General features: G+C 39.9%; 1 protein-coding gene across 4 annotated transcripts in view; it reads right to left on the bottom strand.

Moving 5' to 3' along the window:
• The window catches only part of KIF15 (kinesin family member 15), an 83,833-nt gene that overhangs the window by 54,880 nt on the left and 6,703 nt on the right, over positions 1-22,250 (bottom strand). For all 4 annotated transcript variants that reach the window (XR_006298321.1, XM_043587194.1, XM_043587193.1 and 1 more), the window contains exons 2-8: positions 21,289-21,331; positions 20,364-20,547; positions 17,614-17,690; positions 12,294-12,331; positions 10,200-10,297; positions 8,705-8,884; positions 1,156-1,365 (exon numbers count right to left, since the gene is read on the bottom strand). Coding sequence is in view for 3 of the 4 variants with exons in the window: in XM_043587194.1 (XP_043443129.1) it covers positions 1,156-1,365; positions 8,705-8,884; positions 10,200-10,297; positions 12,294-12,331; positions 17,614-17,690; positions 20,364-20,547; positions 21,289-21,331 (830 nt within the window). In the remaining variant the exon portion in view is untranslated. The remainder of the gene's footprint in view (positions 1-1,155; positions 1,366-8,704; positions 8,885-10,199; positions 10,298-12,293; positions 12,332-17,613; positions 17,691-20,363; positions 20,548-21,288; positions 21,332-22,250) is intronic.

Here is a 22,250-nt window from a genome sequence, read left to right as displayed (position 1 = left end):
GCGTGCTTAGGATTCTCTCTTTTTCTTGCATCCATGCTCTCTCTCAAAATAAATAAGAATTAAAAAAAAAAGTAGACTGTCTTCCACCATTTCCAACTGGCCATCATACACCCTCAACTACAGTATCCACACGTTTTACTGACAATGCAGATCACAATACATGTATACACATCAGCAATACACATCCAGAAAACCTGAGGTCCCACTGCCAATCCCTCAGCCTAGGACAAGGTCCTTGCCCTCCCCCTGAAATATTAACCAGCACAGCTGCCCTCCTTGCTCTCTAGGCTCTCCCTGTGTGAACCTGGCAGTGGTGAGCCAGATGGCACACCTTTTATTGAACAGGCTTTTGAGGGGTGCCTGGGTGGCTCAGTCGGTTAAGCGTCCGACTTCAGCTCAGGTCGTGATCTCGCGGTCCGTGAGTTCAAGCCCCGCATCGGGCCCTGTGCTGACCGCTCAGAGCCTGGAGCCTGTTTCGGATTCTGTGTCTCCCTCTCTCTCTGACCCTCCCCCATTCATGCTCTGTCTCTCTCTGTCTCAAAAATAAATAAATGTTAAAAAAATTTTTTAAAAATAATAATGATAATAAAAATAAATAAATAAACAGGCTTTTGAAATCGCTCAAAACTTTTCAGTGTTTCCCAACGTTTGGAGAGTTGAGCACAAACCTGGCCTGGCACTCCTGGCCCTCAGTGGCCTGGGTCTGCTTGCACCTCAAAACCAACCCGTTCACTGATCCATGCTGAAGTGCCGAATGCCATACTCACTCTGCATCCACAATCACCCTTGAGATGTGCCCCAGCTGGGCATGTATTCCCTGTTCCTCTCTCCCAGTCCAAATCCTGCCCCCTTGGAGAATCCACTCAAGAACTACTTCTTTTCCATACTTCCCTCAAGCGGTCCAGTCCCTTCTTCCTCTGACCCCAGCTGATATTTGTACTAGCATCCCTTCTGGTATGAATTCAGATGCTCTGGCTACAGACTTGTCTTATCCTACGTATGTTTAATGTCCCTACACCACAACAAAAATTTCTGCACCTTTAGCATGAGAGCAATATCTCATTCCTTTGTAACCTTCACACACTTACCTTGGTATTGACTTTTAGTAATTAATTCACACACAAGTTGAGTTGAAGACCAGAATTCCATTCTTACCTTCAACCTCATCCCTTCTGCATGGGTGTCTTTTTGCCTTTCAGATCCTGCTAAGTCCACCAGATTGAGTAGAGAGGTCCGTATATTCACAGTCTCATTGCTTTTCTCCATTGACTCTATTGTAATTGTAAACACTGCATGAGACCGAGAAGATTCTCTGTTCATTGATGTTGATGCCACACGTCTGTTTCTCCACCCTCCAGACAGCACCTAGGCAACAGGGAAATATATTGTCACAACTTCCAAGTGACACAACAGCCACTATCCTCAGTATGAAATTTTGTAAAGGACAACGAGACGAAATATTGGTCCATCGAGGAACACACTCAAGTTACTCTCCCCTTTCTGGTTCCCTCTCCATGTTACGGAAAGAGAACAAATAGGAAATCAGCAGGCTGAGGATCCAGAACTAGTTTTGCTGTTCTCGATTTGTATTAACTTAATGCAAATCATAAAATCTCTCTCAACCCTTTTGCCTAGATAATGAGGAAGTTAGACAAAACAAATCTCAAAATTACCTTCAAGACCAACATTTTGTCGGCTCTTTTGGTCTATAAAGACCTCCCTGATCCCTAAAGGCAAAGAGGATGCATGAAAGTCCAAACTGCAGGCTTTGGAATCAGATGAACATGAAGTCAAGCCCTGGTTCCACTATTTACTAGGTGTAAGGTCTGGGCCAGCTGAACCTCTTCAAGGCTCAGTCCTGTATTTGTAAAATGGGAACGTGGGCACCTACCCGACAAGGCAGAACATCACCAACGGAAATGAATGTGCTCACTAATCACCTTGGGATCGTGATAAAATTCACATTCTGATCAGTAGGTGTGAAGGCAAGGCCTGACATTCTGCATTTGTAACAAGCAACCCAGGCAATGCTAACAGTCTGAGAGCTACGTTTTTGAGTAGCATGGAAATAATATATATAGGATAAAATGGGCGAATTAGCATCTTACATCAAAACGTAGATTAAAAAATTTAAACGAAATAACAGACACAAAAGAAGTTAGCACAGTGCTTGGCACATACACTCAATAAATGGAGCTATTAGAATCCTATTAACCAGGCAAAGGATAAAATTGAAGCTATTGGTTTCTTTTACATTTTTTGGATAGTACTTTATGCTTATTTTTCATAACACTAAATAATGTATATTAAATATTAGGTAAGTCATAATACATTCTTCATACAGCTGGAAAGAGAGAGACACAGACCCTCAAACATGGGACAAATTCTAAAATACTATTGTCTTAAACAAGCAAGGTACAAAGGCAGCACAATATACTATCATTTGTGCAACATATGGAGAAAAAGCAAACACAACTGTGTTTCTTTAAATCCTCATATAACGGGCAACTGGCTGGTTTAGTCAGAAGAACGTGCAAGTTTTGATCTTCGGGTCATGAGTTCAAGCCACACATTGGGTGTAGAGATTAAATTTAAACAAATTTTTTAGTAAATAAATCCTTATATAAAAACCAAATACAAACAAAAATCAAAAACAAAAGCAAAAACTACTTGGTGAATGTTCATGGACTGGAAGACTTAATAGTGTCAAGAGGTTACTTCTCCCAAATGTAATCAACAGATCTAACACAATCCCACTCAAAATCCTAGCAGCGTTTTGTGCACAAACTGACAAGTCAATTCTATAGGTATGAAATTGCAAAGGACCAAGAATGACCAAAATAATTGTTTAAAAAAAAAAAAAAGCTGGAAGATTTACTCTACTTGATTTCAAGACTTAACTATTCAGCAATAAGAAGCTACCAGAATCAAGAGAGTTTTATACTGGCAAGAAGAGATACCTAAATCAATTAAACAATACAGGTATAAATCCATACACATATAAATCACTGATTTTCATCAAAGGTGCAAAGGCAATTCAACGGGAAAAAAAAAATTGTTTTCAACAAACAGTGCTATATAATGGATCAAAAAAAAAGGCAACTCATAGAATGTACAATACTAAGGGTGAACTCTAATGTAAATCATAGGCTTTGGGTGATGATGATCATGTCGATATAGGTTTATCAAATGTAAAAAATGTACCACTCTCGTGAGGAATGTTTATAATAGGGGAGGTTACTATGCATTTGTGGGGACAGAAGGGTATATGGGAAATCACTCTACCTTCCCCTTACTTTTGCTGTGAACCTAAAATGCTCTTCAAAACTGCAGTCTTGGGGTAACCTGGGGGCACCTAAAATGCTCTTCAAAACTGCAGCATCTGATTCTTGGTTTTGGCTCAGGTCAGGATCTTGTGGTTCATGGGTTCAAGCCCCACATCGGGCTAGATGCTAACAGTGCAGATCCTGCTTGGGATTCTCTCTCCCTCTCTTTGCCTCTCCCCTGCTTGTTCTCCAAAGTAAATGGATAAACTGGGGGCCACCTGGGTGGCTCAGTCGGTTAAGCATCCGACTTCGGCTCAGGTCAATGATCTCATGGCTAGTGAGTTCGAGCCCCATGTCAGGCTCTGTGCTGACCGCTCAGAGCCCGGAGCCTGCTTCAGATTCTGCCCCTCCCTATCTGCCCCTCCCGCACGCTTGCTTGCTGTTTCTCTCTCTAAAAAATAAATAAAAACATTTTAAAAATAAAAATATATAAATGGATAAACTTAAAATAATCAAGAAAAAAAAGAATGATTTTTTTAAAAGGAAAATACAGTTATGTGGTTTACAAGAAACACCTAAAACATTAACACAGAGATATTGATGGCAAAACATATACCAGGCAAATTCTTTTTTTTTTTTTTTTTTTATTGTTTTTCCACTTTTGAGAGACAGAGACAGAGCATAAGCAGGGGAGAGACAGAGAGAGGGAGACACAGAATCTGAAGCAGGCTCCAGACTCTGAGCTGTCAGCACAGAGCCCGACACGGGCTCAAACCCACGATCCATGAGATCATGACCCGAGCTGAGGTTGGCCACTTAACCAACTGAGCCACCCCGGTGCCCCTATACCAAGAAAATTCTAATCAAAACAATGAGAGGTACCTGAATATCAGACAAAAGAGATTTTTAAAGCAAAAAGTGTTAATATGAAAATATAGGGATACAGGGTCAAAAAAATATAGATTTAAATAAAAGGAAGTTATACTAACTCTACTGCTTACATATGCATCTAATAAAACAGTCTCTTTATGTATATATATATGAGATAAAAACAATCAAGATGAAATCATTACAACCAACACCTTAGCTGGAGATTAATACATCTCCTTCAAGTACTGACAGATTATACAGAAAAAAATCTGAGTAAAAATACAGTATAAATCCTTGTATTCAAGGATATTCTTCTCATGAATACATTTATAAAACTGTCCACTGTATTAACTCATAAGTCGTTTCTCAATAAATCTCAAAGACCAAGCATCACAGAAGACCACCTTCTCTGATCACATTGCAATTAAGAATTAACATGAGAAATAAATTTTAAATTATCATAAATTTGGAATTTCAAATCACATTTCTTTTAAGTTTATTTATTTTGACAGAGAGGGAGAGAAAGCACATTCCAAGCAGGCTCACCCTGTCAGCACAGAGCCCAACGTGGGGCTTGATCCCATGAACTGTGAGATCATGACATGAGCCGAAATCAAGAATCGGATGCTTAAGGAAGAGAGATAGGTGATTCCTGTCAGAGCTGCTGGGATTGAGAGAGTATTTGGGACCGTGTCTGAGGGGAGAGACATCTTTGTAATGGGAATTCCCAAGTCTTGGAACAAATCCACATAGGTGTTTGGGTAGGAGATGTGTACCCTTGGGATATTGATGAAACCCAGTGTTTGATTATCTCTATCTAATGGCCTGTGTTTTAGCCTTTCTTCACCTCTCACCTGACTGGGTAATCTGAACCTCCCTCTCTCCCCCAATGAACTCTGACCTATAACCTCTGAGCATACCCCACAGGACTGGGCCCTCCTTAACCATCCATCTTGCTTCTAACCTATGTAAATTTCTGTAGTGGCTATCTTATGTAAGATACAATAAAAAAATTATTGTATACAGTTTCTATTAAATGTTATGAAAATGTTAAAAAAAAAAAGAACGGGATGCTTAACTGAGCCACCCAGGTGTACCAAATTTTAATATCTTAATTGTCCTGTGGATCTAAGAATTTTTCCATTATAATTTCATTTTGACCCATGAATCACTGAGAAATGTGATCTGATGGGCACCTGGGTGGCTCAGTCGGTTAAGCATCCAACTCTTGATTTCAGCTCAAGTCGTGATCTCACAGTTCGTGAGAACAAGCCCCATGTTGGCTCCGTGCTGGGCATGGGCCTGCTTGGGATTTTCTTTCTCTCTCTCTCTCTCTCTCTCTCTCTCTCTCTCTCTCTCTCTCTCTCTCTCTCTCTCTCTCTCTCTCTCTCTGCCCCATCCCTATCCGTCTCCCCAGATTGCATGCACATGCGCTTTCTCTCTCAGAAAAAAAAAGATATTAAAACTTGTGTGAAATTTAAACAATAAGAAGTAAACTTAGAGCATTAAATACTTACGTCACAAAAGAAAGGCCAGATAAGCTATGCATCCAGCTTAAGAAGTTGGAACAAAAGCAGGATGAGAAAGAAAAAAATGCAAGCCATATAAGCAAAATCAACTATGCAAAAAAAACAAAATAGGGGGCACCTGGGTGGCTCAATTAGTTATGCATCCAACTCTTGGTTTCCACTCAGGTCGTGATCTCATGGTTTGTGAGTTTGAGCCCCGCATCAGGCTCTGGGCTGGGAGCGTGGAGACTGCTTGGGATTCTCTCTTTCCCTCTCTGCCCCTCCCCTGCTTGTGCTCTCTCTCTTTCTCTCTCTCAAAATAAATAAATAAACATTTAAAAAAAACTTTTAAAAAAAGAAAACAAAATTGTAGTTACAGCAAAGATTTTAAAGATGAGAATACTGGAAAAAAACTTTTTGTCAATATATTTAAAAACTGAGAGGAGACTGAAATTTTCTAGGAATAAAAAGCGTCCCTGAACTTCTGACCCAAGAAGAGGTAAAACTGAAAAGCTCTATTACAGAATTTTCATTGGTAGCTAAAAATCTTCCTCAGAACATAAGGCCCAGATGATTTTGGGAAACAAATGATTTTTCTTTCCAATCATACAAACTTCCAAAAAAAGACAAAGGTGATAATAAAACAAACGAAAAAAAGTTAGGAAAATGGAAAATCACAGGTTGATCTCAATCTTTAACACTGAGGGAAAATCCTACACAAAATACTAACAAATGTAATCCAATATTCTATCATGTTAACATGTTAAATGTTAGCAAATGTTAACAAGATCATCTCAATAGAAGCAAGAAAAGCACCTAACAAATTTAACACACACTCTTCATCTCTGTAAGGCAGCAAGGTGGATTATAAAAGCGTTCTATAAAAATTAACTGCATTTCTATACACATGAAGCAAAATGCAATTTTTTTTTAAAAGTAGGGTTTACTCCCAGCATGGAGTCCAATGCAAGGCTTGAACTCACGATCCTGAGATCAAGATCTGAACGAAGATCAAGAGTCGAATGCTTAACTGAGCCACCCAGGTGCCTTATAAAGTGCAATTTAAAAAACAGATTACCTTCTATAAGAGCAACAAAAAATATGAGGTATATTGGAAAAAAGTTAATAATTAGCTTACATAATTATTTTTTAGGTGAAAAATATTATATTGCAAGACATTAAAGACCTAAATAAATGAAGAGATATATCATGTTCATGTATGGACTCAATATTGTAAAGATGCCAATCCCTCCAAACTGGTCTATAACTGCAATGTAATTACAATCAAAATTTTGGGGGGTATATATATATGTACACACACAAACACACACACACTGGGTCACATGTAAAACCTATTTCTTACTATGAGAGTCACAGTGTAAATTGTTTGAATCATGGGGCACCTGGGTGGCTTCAGTCAGTTAAATGTCCAACTCTTGATTTTGGCTCAAGTCATGATCTCAGAGTCGTGAGATTGAGCCCTGTGTCAGGCTCTGCACTGGGTGTAGAGCCTGCTTAAGATTCTCTATCTGCCCCTCCCTCTGCCTCTTTCCCGCTGTACATGCTCTCCCTCTCTCAAAAAGTAATGAATAAACAAACAGAATCTTTAAAAAAAAAAAAAAAAAAAAAAAAGTTTAAATCAGGAGGCTTGCTGAAGATGGAAGATTTTTTTTTTTTAATTTTTCTTTTTTAACGTTTTATTTATTTTTGAGACAGGGAGAGACAGAGCATGAACAGGGGAGGGTCAAAGAGAGGGAGACACAGAATCTGAAACAGGCTCCAGATTCTGAGCTGTCAGCACAGAGCCTGACGCGGGGCTCGAACTCACGGACCGCGAGATCATGACCTGAGCCGAAGTCGGCCGCCAATCGACTGAGCCACCCAGGTGCGCCGTGATGGAAGATTATTGAACTATAACTTTTTAAATTTTGTTTAACATTTATTCATTTTTGAGAGACAGAGAAAGACAGTGTGAGCAGGCAAGGGGCAGAGAGAGAGAGGGAGACACAGAACCCGAAGCAGGCTCCAGGCTCCCAGCTGTCAGCACAGAGCCCAACGTGGGGCTCAAACCCAAGAACCACAAGATCATGACCTGAACTGAAGCCGGACACTTAACCAACTGAGCCATTCAGGTGCCCCGAACTATGATTTTTATACACACACAGATATTCATACAATGGATTATATACAGCAGTGAAAATAAGTGAAATGCAACGTGGATAAATTTCAGACATCATTGATTTTAAAAAGCTACAGAAGGCTAAATATGCACAATTCATTAAAAGTCCAAAGTAGGCAAAACCAACCTTTTCAGAAATACACACATTTATGATTTAAAAGTACAAGGAAACGATCGTGACATTCAGCATAGTGCTCATGTTTAGGGAGTAGCCAGGTACATGAGGCAGGAGAGGCATATAGGTTGACAGGATAGTGTTGGTGATATCTGGGTCTTGATGGTCTAAGGTCCTCCAAGTTCATTTTGACATTAAGCTTAGTAACTTATATGCATGTGCCAGTATTTTGTATGTATCAAATATTACACAATAAAAATTTGTTTAAAATCAACTGGCCAGGTCAGACCCCATAAAAATGCGAGTATTTTGCAAATTCCCATCAAGAGGTTTGTTTGTCCTGAGGCGAGTGCTCAAAAGAGGTTGGCTTTTGACACCTAACAAGTAAACAAGGGTAGAAAATAAAGGGAAGAGAACAGCCAGCTGGTTTAAAAAGTAGCAATCCCAGAAGCTCCTCAAAAGCACAGCTTCCAGGAAGAATCACTAAAGAGATACAGATGTTAACTACGTCCCCCGGTGGCCTACAGGGCGCCTGACCGGAATGAACGGCACCTAAATAATGCAAAACCAAGAGGCTCAAAGTTCTATTTTAACTACGGGGGAGAGCTATATAAAACAGTCATATTCTTTTTTCTCCTCATGAACCTTCTGTGTCATGCCTTTACAAAATTATTTTTAGTAGCTCAATTCTTGCTTTTTTTTGAGATCAAGGTGCTTTCACGACACGTTACATTGCCTAAGGATCAAGCTGCTGAAGGGAGGGTACCTGATAGGCTTCAGCCGCTGAGGTCACCACCTGTTCCACTGCACCAACAACGAAGACTCCCTTCTTGATATGCTCCCTTAAGTACAGTCCGGCTGATGCAGAGTCCAGTAGGTCATAGATCTGCTCATTGTAGATCTCAATAAAGGAACACTTGCAAAGGAAACTCTTTCCAGCTCCAGCCTGGAAAGAGAAGCCTCACTGAGATACGTTCTTTGCATGAGTCATCCCTCTCATGAGTGCTACCCTTTCACTTGCTTCACGAGGTGTGCATTTCCTACCATGTTGTCCTTTACACGACACAAGATCCCTAAAAGCCAAGTAAAAGTCCAGATAACTAGTTTTGACACATCATTACATCTTAAGGCAGCATCAAACTGTGATCCCAGGAGGCCTAGGTCTCCAGAGGTGACTCATAAGCAAGACAAAGAGATGGGACTTAGGCGGTTCAGATGGGCAATTCCACCTTCTTAAACTGAGGTGAAACTGACATACACCATCATATTAGTTTCAGGTGTATAACATAATGATTCAATATTTATATATATTGAGAAATAATCACCACAGTAAGTCTGGTTAACATCCATCACCATACACACAGTTACATATTTTTTTCCTTGTGATGAGAAGAACAATTCCATTTTTATCTGTCACATACTGGACTTGCTCATCAAGTTTTACCTGAAGCAAGTGTTATGTTCTTTAAAGACTGAAAATAATTTGTCTCAAAAGCCTCTCTATAGGATTTTTAGCCACAGAAACACATGGCGCTAAACCTACGTCACTGGCACCCAAGGTGCGTGTCTAACTGCAATTGTTAGGAATAGTTTCTGCACAGGGTAGTAACAATAAGTCAGTGTTATGTGTCAGTCTCCTTGGTACACACAGACTGGAACATGCAACACTAATGGCTCTTAAGCCTGGAATCTACCGAGCTAAAGAAGCACAATCATGAGAAAGGCCCAACTTGGGAGTCAATGGAACAGAGAAGCCCACATCACCAGGGTGATGGGGTCACACTGCATATGAAACCATCAAATGATCCTCAGGTGGTAGAAGGTGTTGCAAAGGAGGCAAGGATGGTTCCAGCACTCCTGGACATCCTGAGGAACTAGGGACACCTGCAGTCAAGTGTGAGCCTATGAGCAGTAGGTGATGGGGCTTAATGAATCTGTTTTCCTTAGTTAAAATTCTCTTTATACTTTCTCTCTTGCAAAATCTGAGAGCCTAAGAAGCACACATTCTTTTATCTTTTAATCTGAGTTCATGGATGATAAAAATTTTAGAAACAAAAAATTTTTAGAAAATTAATAACTCAGAATCCTTCATTTTTTCTTAAGAACTGAGAGGTGGTTTTTTTTCATGCTACACCAGGCTATCCACATCGCAGAGTACCACTTAGGACCGACCCTCCATGTGTTATGAGCTAATTACTAGCAGCTAACTGCTCAAAACTAGGTATTTCATAGAATCACTTTATTTTCATAGCAAGTTTTACCTTCTCTTTTTCACGATCAATCAAGGAAAACAAATATTCAAAACTTCGTGGGATTACTCCTCTCAGGTTATGAGAAAAATGATCAGATTCAGATGGTCCTGAAGAAAAATGTAAAAAAACATATATATATCTATATTCATTATCTTTATAACAAGAGTCCTTCAAAATGGCAATATTGAAAGGAAATTTATTCAGAAATAAGATGACATTGTACAATCAGTTTCTTATTTGTGCCCCAGAACAAGTTTTAGTCTGAGAGAAAAAACAGACCTTGCCCATCAACGGGACTGAAGGAAGGGCCCTCAATAGCCACTAATGCTGGCTACACCTGGAATATTATAAATGACCCTTGTAAACTGTACCTAAAATAAATAAATAAATAAATAAATAAATAAATAAATAAATAAATAAATAAATCTCAGAACTGCGTAAAGTAAATAAACAAAGAGGACAAAGAATATGAGTATGCAGATAATTTCATAACATTTTCCTGTTAAATAATATACGAAGATATTCAACATATTCTTTATGGTTACCTTCATCATCTCCTGCCTCATCTATGCCTTAGCTCCTCATCCTGCTTCTACTCACCCCCTCCCAGACTATTCCATTCAGCTGCCTGAGTAACCCTTTTAATTATGTATCATATCGTGTAGTTCTTTAAAAAACAAAACAAAACAAAAAACCTCCAATGACTTCACATCGCACTCACAAAATACAAAATCCCAGCCAGGTCCCACATGAGCTGGCCTCAGAGTATAACTCCAACGTCCCTCCCTACAACCCCTTGGTCTGGAAAACTCCCCTCTAGCCCATGGGTCTTCTTGATGTTTGAACACTCTTGAGCAAGTTCCCAACTCAGAGCCTACAGCCTGGAAGATTCTTCTCCCAGAGAGTCTGTGGTTCCTTCTCATTTCACTCCGCAATTCTCTTTCTTACTATAACTCACAATTCAGAAACCATTAAAAAACAACAACCACCCAAATTCAACCACCAAAAAAAAAAATTAAAAACTTTGGCAGAGGGAAAAACCTTAAATCAAAAGACAAATGAAAAAACTAAAGAAAAATCTGTTATGTTGTACATAAAGGGCTAACCTATTTTACAAAAATCCCCACAAATGAGTAGGAAAGAGATAAGCCAATTTTTTAAATGGGAAAAAAGCTTGAAGGGGCATTTTACAGAAAGGATATTCAAATGTCCAATAAACATATGAAAGATGCTCAGTTGTCAACAGACATCAGGGAATTGCAAACAAAAACACAATGAGATAATACTACACATACTCCAGAAAGGCTAAAACTTTAAAAACTGACAATACCAAGTATAGACAAGGATGTGGAGGCCCTAGAATTTCCATCTATCAGGGCCATATAAATACTAAAGCTGATACACACATAACTATGATCCAGCAATTCCACTCCTAGAGATGTACCCAACAGAAATGAACTTGAAAAGAAACATACAAGATAAAGTGGCATAGCAGCATTATTTATATGGTCTAAATAAAACTGGAGACAATCCAAATGTCTATCAACAGTAAAATGGAAAATGTGGCATATTCATACAATAACACGTTATACAGGAACGGGATACAGCAATGGAACAAACTAGCACTACGTGCAACAACATGAGCGACTCTTAGAAACTTAATGCTGAGAAGAAGAAGCCAGACACAAAAGAGCGCATACAGTATTCTCATCTGTAGATGTTTAAAAACAAGCAAAACTAATGATGATAGAAGTCAGAGTCATAGATACTTCAGGGGAAGGGGGTAAAGTAGTGACTGATTAGGAGTCTTGGTCTGGGTGGTAATTTTACAGATTTATAAGTATATAAAAAGTCATTAAACCCAATTCAAAAACTGTTTACTAAGCACCTACTCTGTGCTAAGCACAGACGGAACACAGCTGCAAACATGGACTTTGTTATCATGGAACTCCCAATTTGACATAAGCCTGGGAAATATCTCTAATTTTATGAGGTCAACATAGTATATAGAAAGTATGACTTCCCCCAAAATGTACTTGGTGCCTAGGTGCTGTCATTGCAGAGTAGATTAAGCCAGCAAATAATAAATTTTAATTCACTTACCCATCATCGTAAATGTTTTCCCTGAGCCAGTCTGTCCACTGTAAAAACAAATGTTTTATATGTTATTTTTCCACACAAAACTTAAAAGACCACCCTCCTACTTTAATAAGGTCTACTAATAGATAAATTTTCTCCACAAACATCGGGTGACTGGGTGGCTCAGTTGATTGAGCGTCTGACTCTTGATTTCGGCTCAGGTCATGATCTCATGGTTTGCAGGATACAGCTCCGCATGGGGCTCTGCCCTGACATTGTGAAGACTGCTTGGGATTCTCCTTCTCTGCCCCTCTCCTATGCGTGTGCGCGCATGCGCTCTCTCTCTCTCTCTCTCTCAAAATAAATAAATAAACATAAAAAAAATTTTCCCTGCAAAGATCTTATTTTCCTTCTTTTTTTAAATTATATTAGGTAGAGACACTTGGCTGGCTCAGTCAGTAGAGCATGCAACTCTTGATCTCAGTGTAGTTAAGTTTAAGCCCCACATTAGGTGCTGAGCTTACTTTTTAAAAAAAATTATATTAGGTAAAAAGTGAATGATTCATTTTTTCTCTCCTATTCTACCACCAAGAGCTACACTGTTAATTTTCTGGTAATTCTTCAGGATTATACAAACATAGCCATCAGAGTTTTTGTTTAAATTTTTTTTTTTTTTTTTAAGGGAGCTAGAATGCAGGAGCTGGGGACAGGGGCAGAGGGGGAGGGGGAGAGGGACAGGGAGAGGGAGAGGGAGAGGGAGAGGGAGAGGGAGAGGGAGAGGGAGGGAGAGAGGGAGGGAGGGCGAGAGGGCGAGAGAGAGAGAGAGAGAGAGAGAGAGAGAGAGAGAGAGAGAGAATCTCAAGCAGGCTCCATGCTCAGCAAGGTGCCCAACACAGGGCTCAAACCCATGACCCTGGGATCATGAGCTGAGCCAAAGTCAAGAGTCAGACACTTAACAGACTGAGCCACCTAGGCGCCCCTCATTTACTTTTTATTTACAAAACTGAAATACTGCTCTGTGATCTGTTTTTATCTTTAATTTTATCTCAGATATTTTTCTATGTAGTAAATACAGATCTACTTCATTATTTTTAATACCTACATTGTATTCCATGAATGTATCATTTATTTAACCAGAACCAACTAGAATTTTGTTTTCAACTTTTTCTGTTCTAACAATTTAGCAATTCCTTTCCTAAATTATGCCTTTGAAGATACTTAAATGTCTTCATTTAAAAACAAAGCAATTTCAAAAACCCTTATGGTGCAGGCCTGATTTCTGCGCATAGCGTCATGTCTCCTCCGTTACCCCAAGAAACAAGAGTAACAAAAACTAAAACTAAAAACGTTTATGTTAAAGATAGATGTCGATCAGGATGTCAAATGTCTTTAGTTTGGATTCACAGCCCAAATATTAAAGAAAAAATCTGAATTGACTTTTTGGTTAAATGTCCCCAAAAGATTAAAAAAAAGAAAAAACAGGGGGCACCTGGGTGGCTCAGTCAGTTAAGCATCCAACTTTCACTCATTTCTCTCCAAGTGTTTCTCATTTCTACCTTCTTCTACCAAAAGAAATTTTGGTTAAATTATTAATGAATATGCCACAAATTAAACATAATTAGTAGAACTGTAAGGTATTTAAAGATAACAGTTCTAAAGATAACACAGTCTCTGGCAATTGTGGCTCTATTTCCAATTCATTTTTTAACTTTACCACTCAAAATACTCTGTGGGGGAAAAAAAAATCTTTCTTCTCTTAAGACAAATGAGAAAACAGGCCTCTGCCTTACTGCTCAAGAGAAAACACTCAGCTCTCCTGAACACAGCTGAAAAGTAAGCATGAAAAGCAAAGGCAAACTTTAAAGTTAGTATATATGTGCATATGAGCCTAAAGTTCATACTTCTTAATGTGTTTTTTATTTTCTTGTGTTTTGGGGCACCTGGGTGGCGCAGTCGGTTAAGCGTCCGACTTCAGCCAGGTCACGATCTCGCGGTCCCGGAGTTCGAGCCTCACGTCAGGCTCTGGGCTGATGGCTCAGAGCCTGGAGCCTGTTTCCGATTCTGTCTCCCTCTCTCTCTGCCCCTCCCCCGTTCATGCTCTGTCTCTCTCTGTCCCAAAAATAAATAAACGTTGAAAAAAAAAAATTTTTTTTTTATTTTCTTGTGTTTTGACACAATTATAAACCAAGGGCACATGCACAAAAAGCATTAGCTGCCCAAATATATTTTTTAAAAAATTTTAATGTTTATTTATTTTTGAGAAAGAGTGTGGGTGGGGCAGGGGCAGGGGCAGACAGAAAGGGAGACGCAGAATCTGAAGCAGGCTCCAGGCTCTCAGCTGTCAGCACAGAGCCCAACATAGGGCTCAAACCCACAAACCGCGAGACCATGACCTGAGCTGAAGTTGGACGCTCAACTGTATCAAATGTATCAAATGTATCAAATAATTCACTACATTCTATTAAAAAGCTCTAGTTCTAAATACAATTTGAAAGTCTACTGCTAAAAAAAATAATAATACACTACAAATATATGCCCATTAATCTATATATCCTATAAATCTGAAATGATACTAAAATTCACTTTGTACAAATGCCAAGGTGACAATGCCTTCTGGACTCCATCTCACATTCCACATTAAATCTCTAGCAATATTTTAAGGCTGCCAAAATTTAGAAAGTTGAGGATCATGACTCACTTTAAATATACATATAGAAAACAATTTGGCAGGTTTCTCATAAGGTTAATCATAGACTTGCCATATGACCCAGCAATTGCATGCCTGGATATTTACTCAAATGATTTGAAAACTTATGTTCACACAAAAACCAACATTCAAACGTTTGTAGCAATATATTCATAATCACTAAAAACTGGAAGCAACTAAGATATCCTTTCACGGGGAAATGGATAAACAAATGGTGATAAATCCATACAGTAAAAAAAAAAACTACTGAGAAAGAAAAAAAAGTTATTTATGCCTGCAACAACACAGGCAAATCCTATAGGCATTTTTAATAAAAGAAGGAAGCCAGATCCAAAAGGCTACATATTGTGTGGTTCCATTCATATGGCACTCTGGAAAAGGCAGAACTATAGGAACAGAAAATGTATTCGTGTACCCTGGATGTCAGGGGTTGAGGGAAGGGGGAGTGGCTGACTACAAGGGGGACAAACAGGGGAAACTTTTAAGGTGAAGAAATGGTCCTTTTCAAACAAAATTGGGGGGGGGGGGGCACCTGGGTGGCTCGGTCAGTTGGGCATCCGACTTCAGCTCAGGTCATGATCTTGCAGTCCATGGGTTCAATCCCCACATCAAGCTCTGTGATGACAGCTCAGAGCCTGGAGCCTGCTTCGGATTCTGTATCTCCCTCTCTCTCCCTCTCTCTGTCTGTCCCTTCCCCACTCATGCTTTGTTACTCTGTCTCTCAAAAATGAATAAATGTTTAAAAAAAATTTTTTTTAATTTTTTTAATGTTTGTTTATTTTTGAGAGACAGACAGACAGAGAGTGAGCAGGGGAGGGGCAGAGAGAGAGGGAGACACAGAATCTGAAGCAGGCTGCAGGCTCTGAGCTGTCAATACAGAGCCTGACACGAGGCTGGAACCCATGAACTGTGAGATCACCACGAGATCATGACATGAGCTGAAGTCGGACGCTTAACCGACTGAGCCACCCAGACATCCCAGAAACAGTCATTTTCAGTGCCGGGGTAGTAAATACATGGCTCTCTACATTTATCAAAACACAATACAGCTGTGTATCACAAAGGGTGAACTTTAAAGCATGCAAACTAAAAAACAAGCAAAACACATCAACTAGGATGTCAGCGGTCCCAGAATGGAATGCACATAACTACATCACAAGTGTGTGACATTACACCAAAGTCAGTGGGCAGCAAAGGAGCTGACCTAAGTAACTTTAGAAAAGGAGGTTTTGACTGGAAATTATTAAGGCTTTAAAAAAAAAAAAAGAGGGGTGCCTGAGTGGCTCAGTCGGTTAAGCATCCGACTCGTGGTTTTGGCTCAGATCATGATCTCATAGTTGGTGAGTTCAAGCCCCACGTCAGGCTCCGCACTGTCAGCACGGAGCCTGCCTGGGATTCTCTCTCTCCGTCTCTCTCTGCCCCTCCTCTGCTGTCTCTCAAAATAAATAAACCTAAAAAAAATTTTTTTTTAAAAAAAGAAAATGAACTGTACATAAACATTGTACTGTGTAAATTTGTTTCTCACAGGGATACAGGATAACAATTCTGAAAGTGCTTTACATGTATACTGGGGCTGAACGAATCAGTAAAGGGATGATAGAAAGTGGCAGCCAGGTTTCTCAATGCCAGCAAGGGAAGTTACAGATAAACAAAGAAGGAAGGTTAGAATGAACCCATATGGATTCTAACCTCCTGGATTAGAGTCAGAGACATAAGCATGAACTCATGTTTAACTTAATATATATATATGCAAACGGATAGATACAGATACAATTACAGGTATGTCCACATACACGACTAAGTATGTATACATATATTACCTAGCTGTCTACTGAGAAGGCCTAGAAGCAATGACACTCCAGTAGCAACAAACACACCTAATGCCCACATCCTGGTTTCTGAATACCATTCTCCAATAAAAGGAACCAGGGCTCCTTGTCGAAATGGCTGATTCTAGCCCTAGGACAGGGAAAATACAGATGAGCCAGAAACAGCTTGGACTGTCATAAAGGAAGTGCTCAAGCAAAAGGACACAGAAACCAGCCTCAAACAGCTCCCAATGGCCAATCTAGGACAATAAGAGCAACACGATAAAAATAAGGTATTGGATTATAACCCAAAGTACAATTTAAAAAATGGGGGAGAAAAGACAAATCTTCCTCAGAAAAGAATTTCAAATAATATAAATACTCTTTTCTCCACAAGGTAGCGTTTAATCCCTGCCACCCTCATTATCCAGGTGAGTCCAATCTAATCATATGAATTAGAGAACCTGTCCCAGCTGTAGTCGGAGGGACATGTGACTAAGGAAGCAGAGTTGGAAGGTTGCATGTTGCTGGCTTTGAAAATAAAGGGGCCTGGAGCCAAGTAATATGAGTGGCCTCTAAAAGCTGGAAGAGGCAAGGAAAAGAATGGAATTCTCCCTAGAGCCTCCAGAAAGGAACACAGCCCTGGACACTTATTTATTTTAGTGAGACAGCAAGACTCATGTCAGACTTCGGACTTACAGGACTGAAAGACAATACATTTGTGTTGTTTCAAGCCACTAAGTTTGTGGTAATTCACGGTGTGGCCATAAGAAATGAACAGAAGCGCTCACTACTGCACCCTTGTGTAAGGACAGAGTCGGCAACTTACTATGCAAAGATGGTGCCATTATACCCGCTCATGCAAGACTCCACAATGCCCTTGGCCACAGTCGAGAACACGGATTCCTACAAATGTAAGCACCAAATATGTTAACATTTCATAAAAATGAACCACACTCCTAAATTACATTCTAAAACATAACAATAAAAACAGTGCTTAGACTTTACAACACTTGTGATAAAATAAAAATTGTATCCAGTATTGAAAAAAAGCTAAAACATCTAAGATGATAAAACATTAAACATAATTACGTCTACTAACCCCCTATACAACGCTAGATTTAAAACTAACATCTAGGGGCGCCTGGGTGGCGCAGTCGGTTAAGCGTCCGACTTCAGCCAGGTCACGATCTCGCGGTCCGTGGGTTCGAGCCCCGCGTCGGGCTCTGGGCTGATGGCTCGGAGCCTGGAGCCTGTTTCCGATTCTGTGTCTCCCTCTCTCTCTGCCCCTCCCCCGTTCATGGTCTGTCTCTCTCTGTCCCAAAAATAAGTAAACGTTGAAAAAAAAAATTTTTTTAATAAAAAAAATAAATAAATAAATAAAAATAAAAATTGTATCCAGTATTGAAAAAAAGCTAAAACATCTAAGATGATAAAACGTTAAACATAATTACGTCTACTAACCCCCGATACAACGCTAGATTTAAAACTCACATCTAGAATCCATACAGAATTTTGTCGGCACATTACGTACAAATATCATATGGGTATTAGCATCAGATACATGGCCCTGTGTGTTCTTCAGTGCTTTTCCCACAAGTTTGTACTAAATAATCAATACCCGATTTTTTGCTTTCATTTTTACACACATAAGTAGATGCAATCTTATCAACAGTGAAAGAATTCTTAAACCTGCACTAATACAGTAGCCATGAGCCACATGTAACTATTGAGCACCTGAAACATGGCTACTCCAACTTGAGATTTATTATAAGCATAAAATATACACCAGGTTTAGAAGACTGAGCATGAATAAAAAGAACAGAAAATACCTCATTAATAATTTGCTTTATATTGATAACATGTTGAAAAGATATTTTGGATATACTGGGTTAAATAAAATATAGAATTAAAATTAAGTCTGGGGCTCCTGGGTGGCTCAGCCAGTTAAGCATCCAACTCCTAATTTCAGCTCAGGTCATGATCCCACAGTTGTGAGATCGAGCCCTGCATCAGGCTCCATGCTGGGCACAGAGCCTGCTTAAGATTCTCTTTCTCCCCCAGTCCCTCCAAAAGGAAGGAAGGAAGGAAGGAAGGAAGGAAGGAAGGAAGGAAGGAAGGAAAGAAGGAAGGAGGGAGGAAGGGAGAGAGGGAGGAAGAAAGGAAGGAAGAGTGAGTCTGCCTGTTTTTTTACTTTTTTTCAACATGACTACTAGAAAATTTTAAATTATATAGGTGGATAACTTTATATTTCCATTGACCAGCCATGTTGAAAAAAAAAGCCATGATGAAAAAAAATCCAAGGATCCAAATGTCTCACTAAAAACATCCATGTGTATAAAGGAATAATCAAGATCTGTGATGTCTAATACACTAGTCATTAGCCATATGTGGCTATTTAAATTCAAATTAATTAAAGTTAAATAAAACTTAAAAGTTAAGTCCTTAGACGCACTAGCCACATTTCAAGTGCTCAACAGCCACATGCACTAGCATATCTGAGAAAATAAATTTTTAAAAATTTTTTATTTTTTTAAGTTTATTTATTTATTTTGAGAGAGAGAGAGAAGGAGAGAGAGAGAATCTCAAGCAGGTTCTGCACTGTCAGCATGGAGCCCCATGAAGGGCTCGAACTCACCAACTGTGAGATCACGACCTGAACCCAAATCAAGAGCTAGATGCCTAATCCACTGAGCCACCAGGCGCCCCCTAAATTTTAAATTTTATTCAATCTTAATACATTCAAACTTAAATAGCCACATATGGCTAGGGGCTACTGTAATGGACAGTGCAGATATAGAACATTTCCCTCATTACAGAAAGTTCTAATGGATGGTGCTGACTAGATCTTAACTAAACTGTCCTGAATTAGAAAACCAGTTACTGACATCATAGTAATCTTAAACCTGTTACTCTCTGCTATGGACTGAACGTGTCTTCCCCAAAGTTCCTGTGTTGAAACCCTAATCCCCAGCGCTATGGTATTTGGACTTGGGGCTTTGGGAGGTAATCAGACCATGAGGGTGGAGCACTAGTGAGGCGAGCAGTACCCTTCTAAGAAGAGACACAAGAGAATTGCTTTTTCTCTCTCTCCACAGTGAAAAGGCAGCTGTCTAAAAGCCAGCAAGCAGGTCCTTACCAGACACTAGATCTCCTGGCCTGGATCTTAGAATTCCCATCCCCAGAACAGTGAGAAATAAATGTTTGCTGTTTAAGCCCCCCTGTTTTTGAGATTTCTGTTACAGCGGCCACAACTAAGATACTCTCCCTAAACTAGGAAGCTGAACCATACTTATTATCAATCACCCAGGTGGCTCTGAAAAATACACCTCCACTAACCCCCATCACTGGATGGTGAGAGAAAAGTAAAGCAGGCTGATCATTCTGGTACAAAGTTTGATGAAGGAAAAAAAAAACTAATAAAATTAAATTTAAAATATTTTAAAATCGATTACATCTAAAATATTTAATGTTTGAGCTTCCTTATCTGAGATCAAACTAAAGAGACCAGAAATGAAATCCTCACAAATCATAGAATCTTATCCAAAAGGAAAGCGAAGTTTCCAAAATTATCATTACCTGAGTGGTGTGCATGTCTGCAACATGATCAAATGTGAAGGTCTTGGGCTCAGGGTTGGAGTGCAGCCGGAGAGTGGTAGAGGAGAGCACAGACAAACATAAGTTTTGCTCTCCATCAGCTGATCCAGAACCTTCTGTAGGTGGACGAATTCGCACAAAAACTTTGATGGCATCACCTTCATTACTAAAGACAAGAAATGTACCAGCCTAAGTTTACTGGAGAAAACTAAAAAAGGATCTGAGTCCCATACTGCCTGTAATGTTTCCATACTGAGATTCCCCAACAAAGCCCCCAACCTACTCACTTACATTCACCTCTTCTAGAAGTGTCGCACGTGACTCACACCCTTTACTGATTTGCTTCACGATACTCATCATCACAAGTTTTTACGTGAAATCAACTCAAAGGAAGTTGATTCCACGGAGCTCTAAGCATTGCTTGTCTCTGATTTCCCTCTTAACAGCCATAATAAAATAGTCACCCCAAGGGAGAATTATGTTACTGATTCCATCTTTTAGCCTGGAAGGTAAGAGGATGGGGGGAGAGTTGGGGAAGAAGTGTGATGTTTCCAGATTTCCAGGTAGCTAAGAACTGAGCTTTATGCTGAAACAAGTATCCCTTACTTTGTTAAATGTTCTAAGAATACTACATCCGCATGGGTGGGGTACCCGAGTGCCTGATTGTTGATTTCGGCTCAGGTTATGATCTCACAGTTCGTGGGATGGAGCCCCACATCAGGCTCCTTACTGACAGCACAGAGCCTGCTTGGGATTCTCTCTCTCCCTCTCCCTCTCTCTCTCTCTTTCTCCCCTCCCCTTCTCACATGCTCCCCCCCACCTTCTCTCAAAAATAAAAAAATAAACTTAAAAAAAATATATTACATCCCTAATTCTTTTGGTCTCAGTGACAAGATTTTTTTCTTACCTTGGTTGGTTAGACTGACAGTTTGTCACATTGCGTAACTCAGCTAGAAAAACAGACAAGAAATTATTACAGGCATTTAAAATTGCAATATAGGGGCACCTGGGTGGCTCAGTTGTTTGGGTGATGGACTCTCGATTTTGGCTCAGGTCATGATCCCAGGGTCGTAGGATCGAGCCCTGCATGGGGCTTGGCACTGAGCATGGACCCTGTTTGGAATTCTCTCTCTCTGTTCACATTCCCTGCCCCCACTCACGTTCTCTCTCCCAAAATAAATAAATAGACTTTAAAAAATTGCAATGTAAAATCCCATCCTTTTAAAAAAATATTTATTTTGAGGGGGGGGGATGCACACGAGTGGGGGAGGTGCAAAGAAAGAGGTAGAGAGAATCCCAAGCAGGCTCTGTGCTGTCCGCACAGGGCTCGAATTTATGAACCCCGAAATCATGACCTGAGCTGAAATCAAGAATTGGCCACTTAAAGGGCACGTGGGTAGCTCAGTTGGTTAAGCGTCCGACTTCGGCTCAGGTCATGATCTCTCGGTCTGTGCGTTTGAGCCCCTTATCGGGCTCTGCGCTGACAGCTCAGAGACTGGAGCTGCTTCAGATTCTGTGTCTCCCTCTCTCTCTTCCCCTCCCCCACTCACACTGTCTCTCTTTCTTTCTCTCTCAAAAATAAACATTAAAAATTAAAAAAAAAAAAACAGGGGCACCTGGGTGGCGCAGTCGGTTAAGCGTCCGACTTCAGCCAGGTCACGATCTTGCGGTCCGGGAGTTCGAGCCCCGCGTCAGGCTCTGGGCTGATGGCTCAGAGCCTGGAGCCTGTTTCCGATTCTGTGTCTCCCTCTATCTCTCTGCCCCTCCCCCGTTCATGCTCTGTCTCTCTCTGTCCCAAAAATAAATAAATGTTGGGAAAAAAAAAAAAAAAAAAAAACCAAAACTGGCTGCTTAACCAACTGAGCCACC

Source organism: Prionailurus bengalensis, chromosome A2 (assembly GCF_016509475.1).
Source record: "Prionailurus bengalensis isolate Pbe53 chromosome A2, Fcat_Pben_1.1_paternal_pri, whole genome shotgun sequence".
Classification (NCBI taxonomy): Eukaryota; Metazoa; Chordata; class Mammalia; order Carnivora; family Felidae; genus Prionailurus; species Prionailurus bengalensis.
This window is presented reverse-complemented; position numbering and strand designations above follow the sequence as displayed.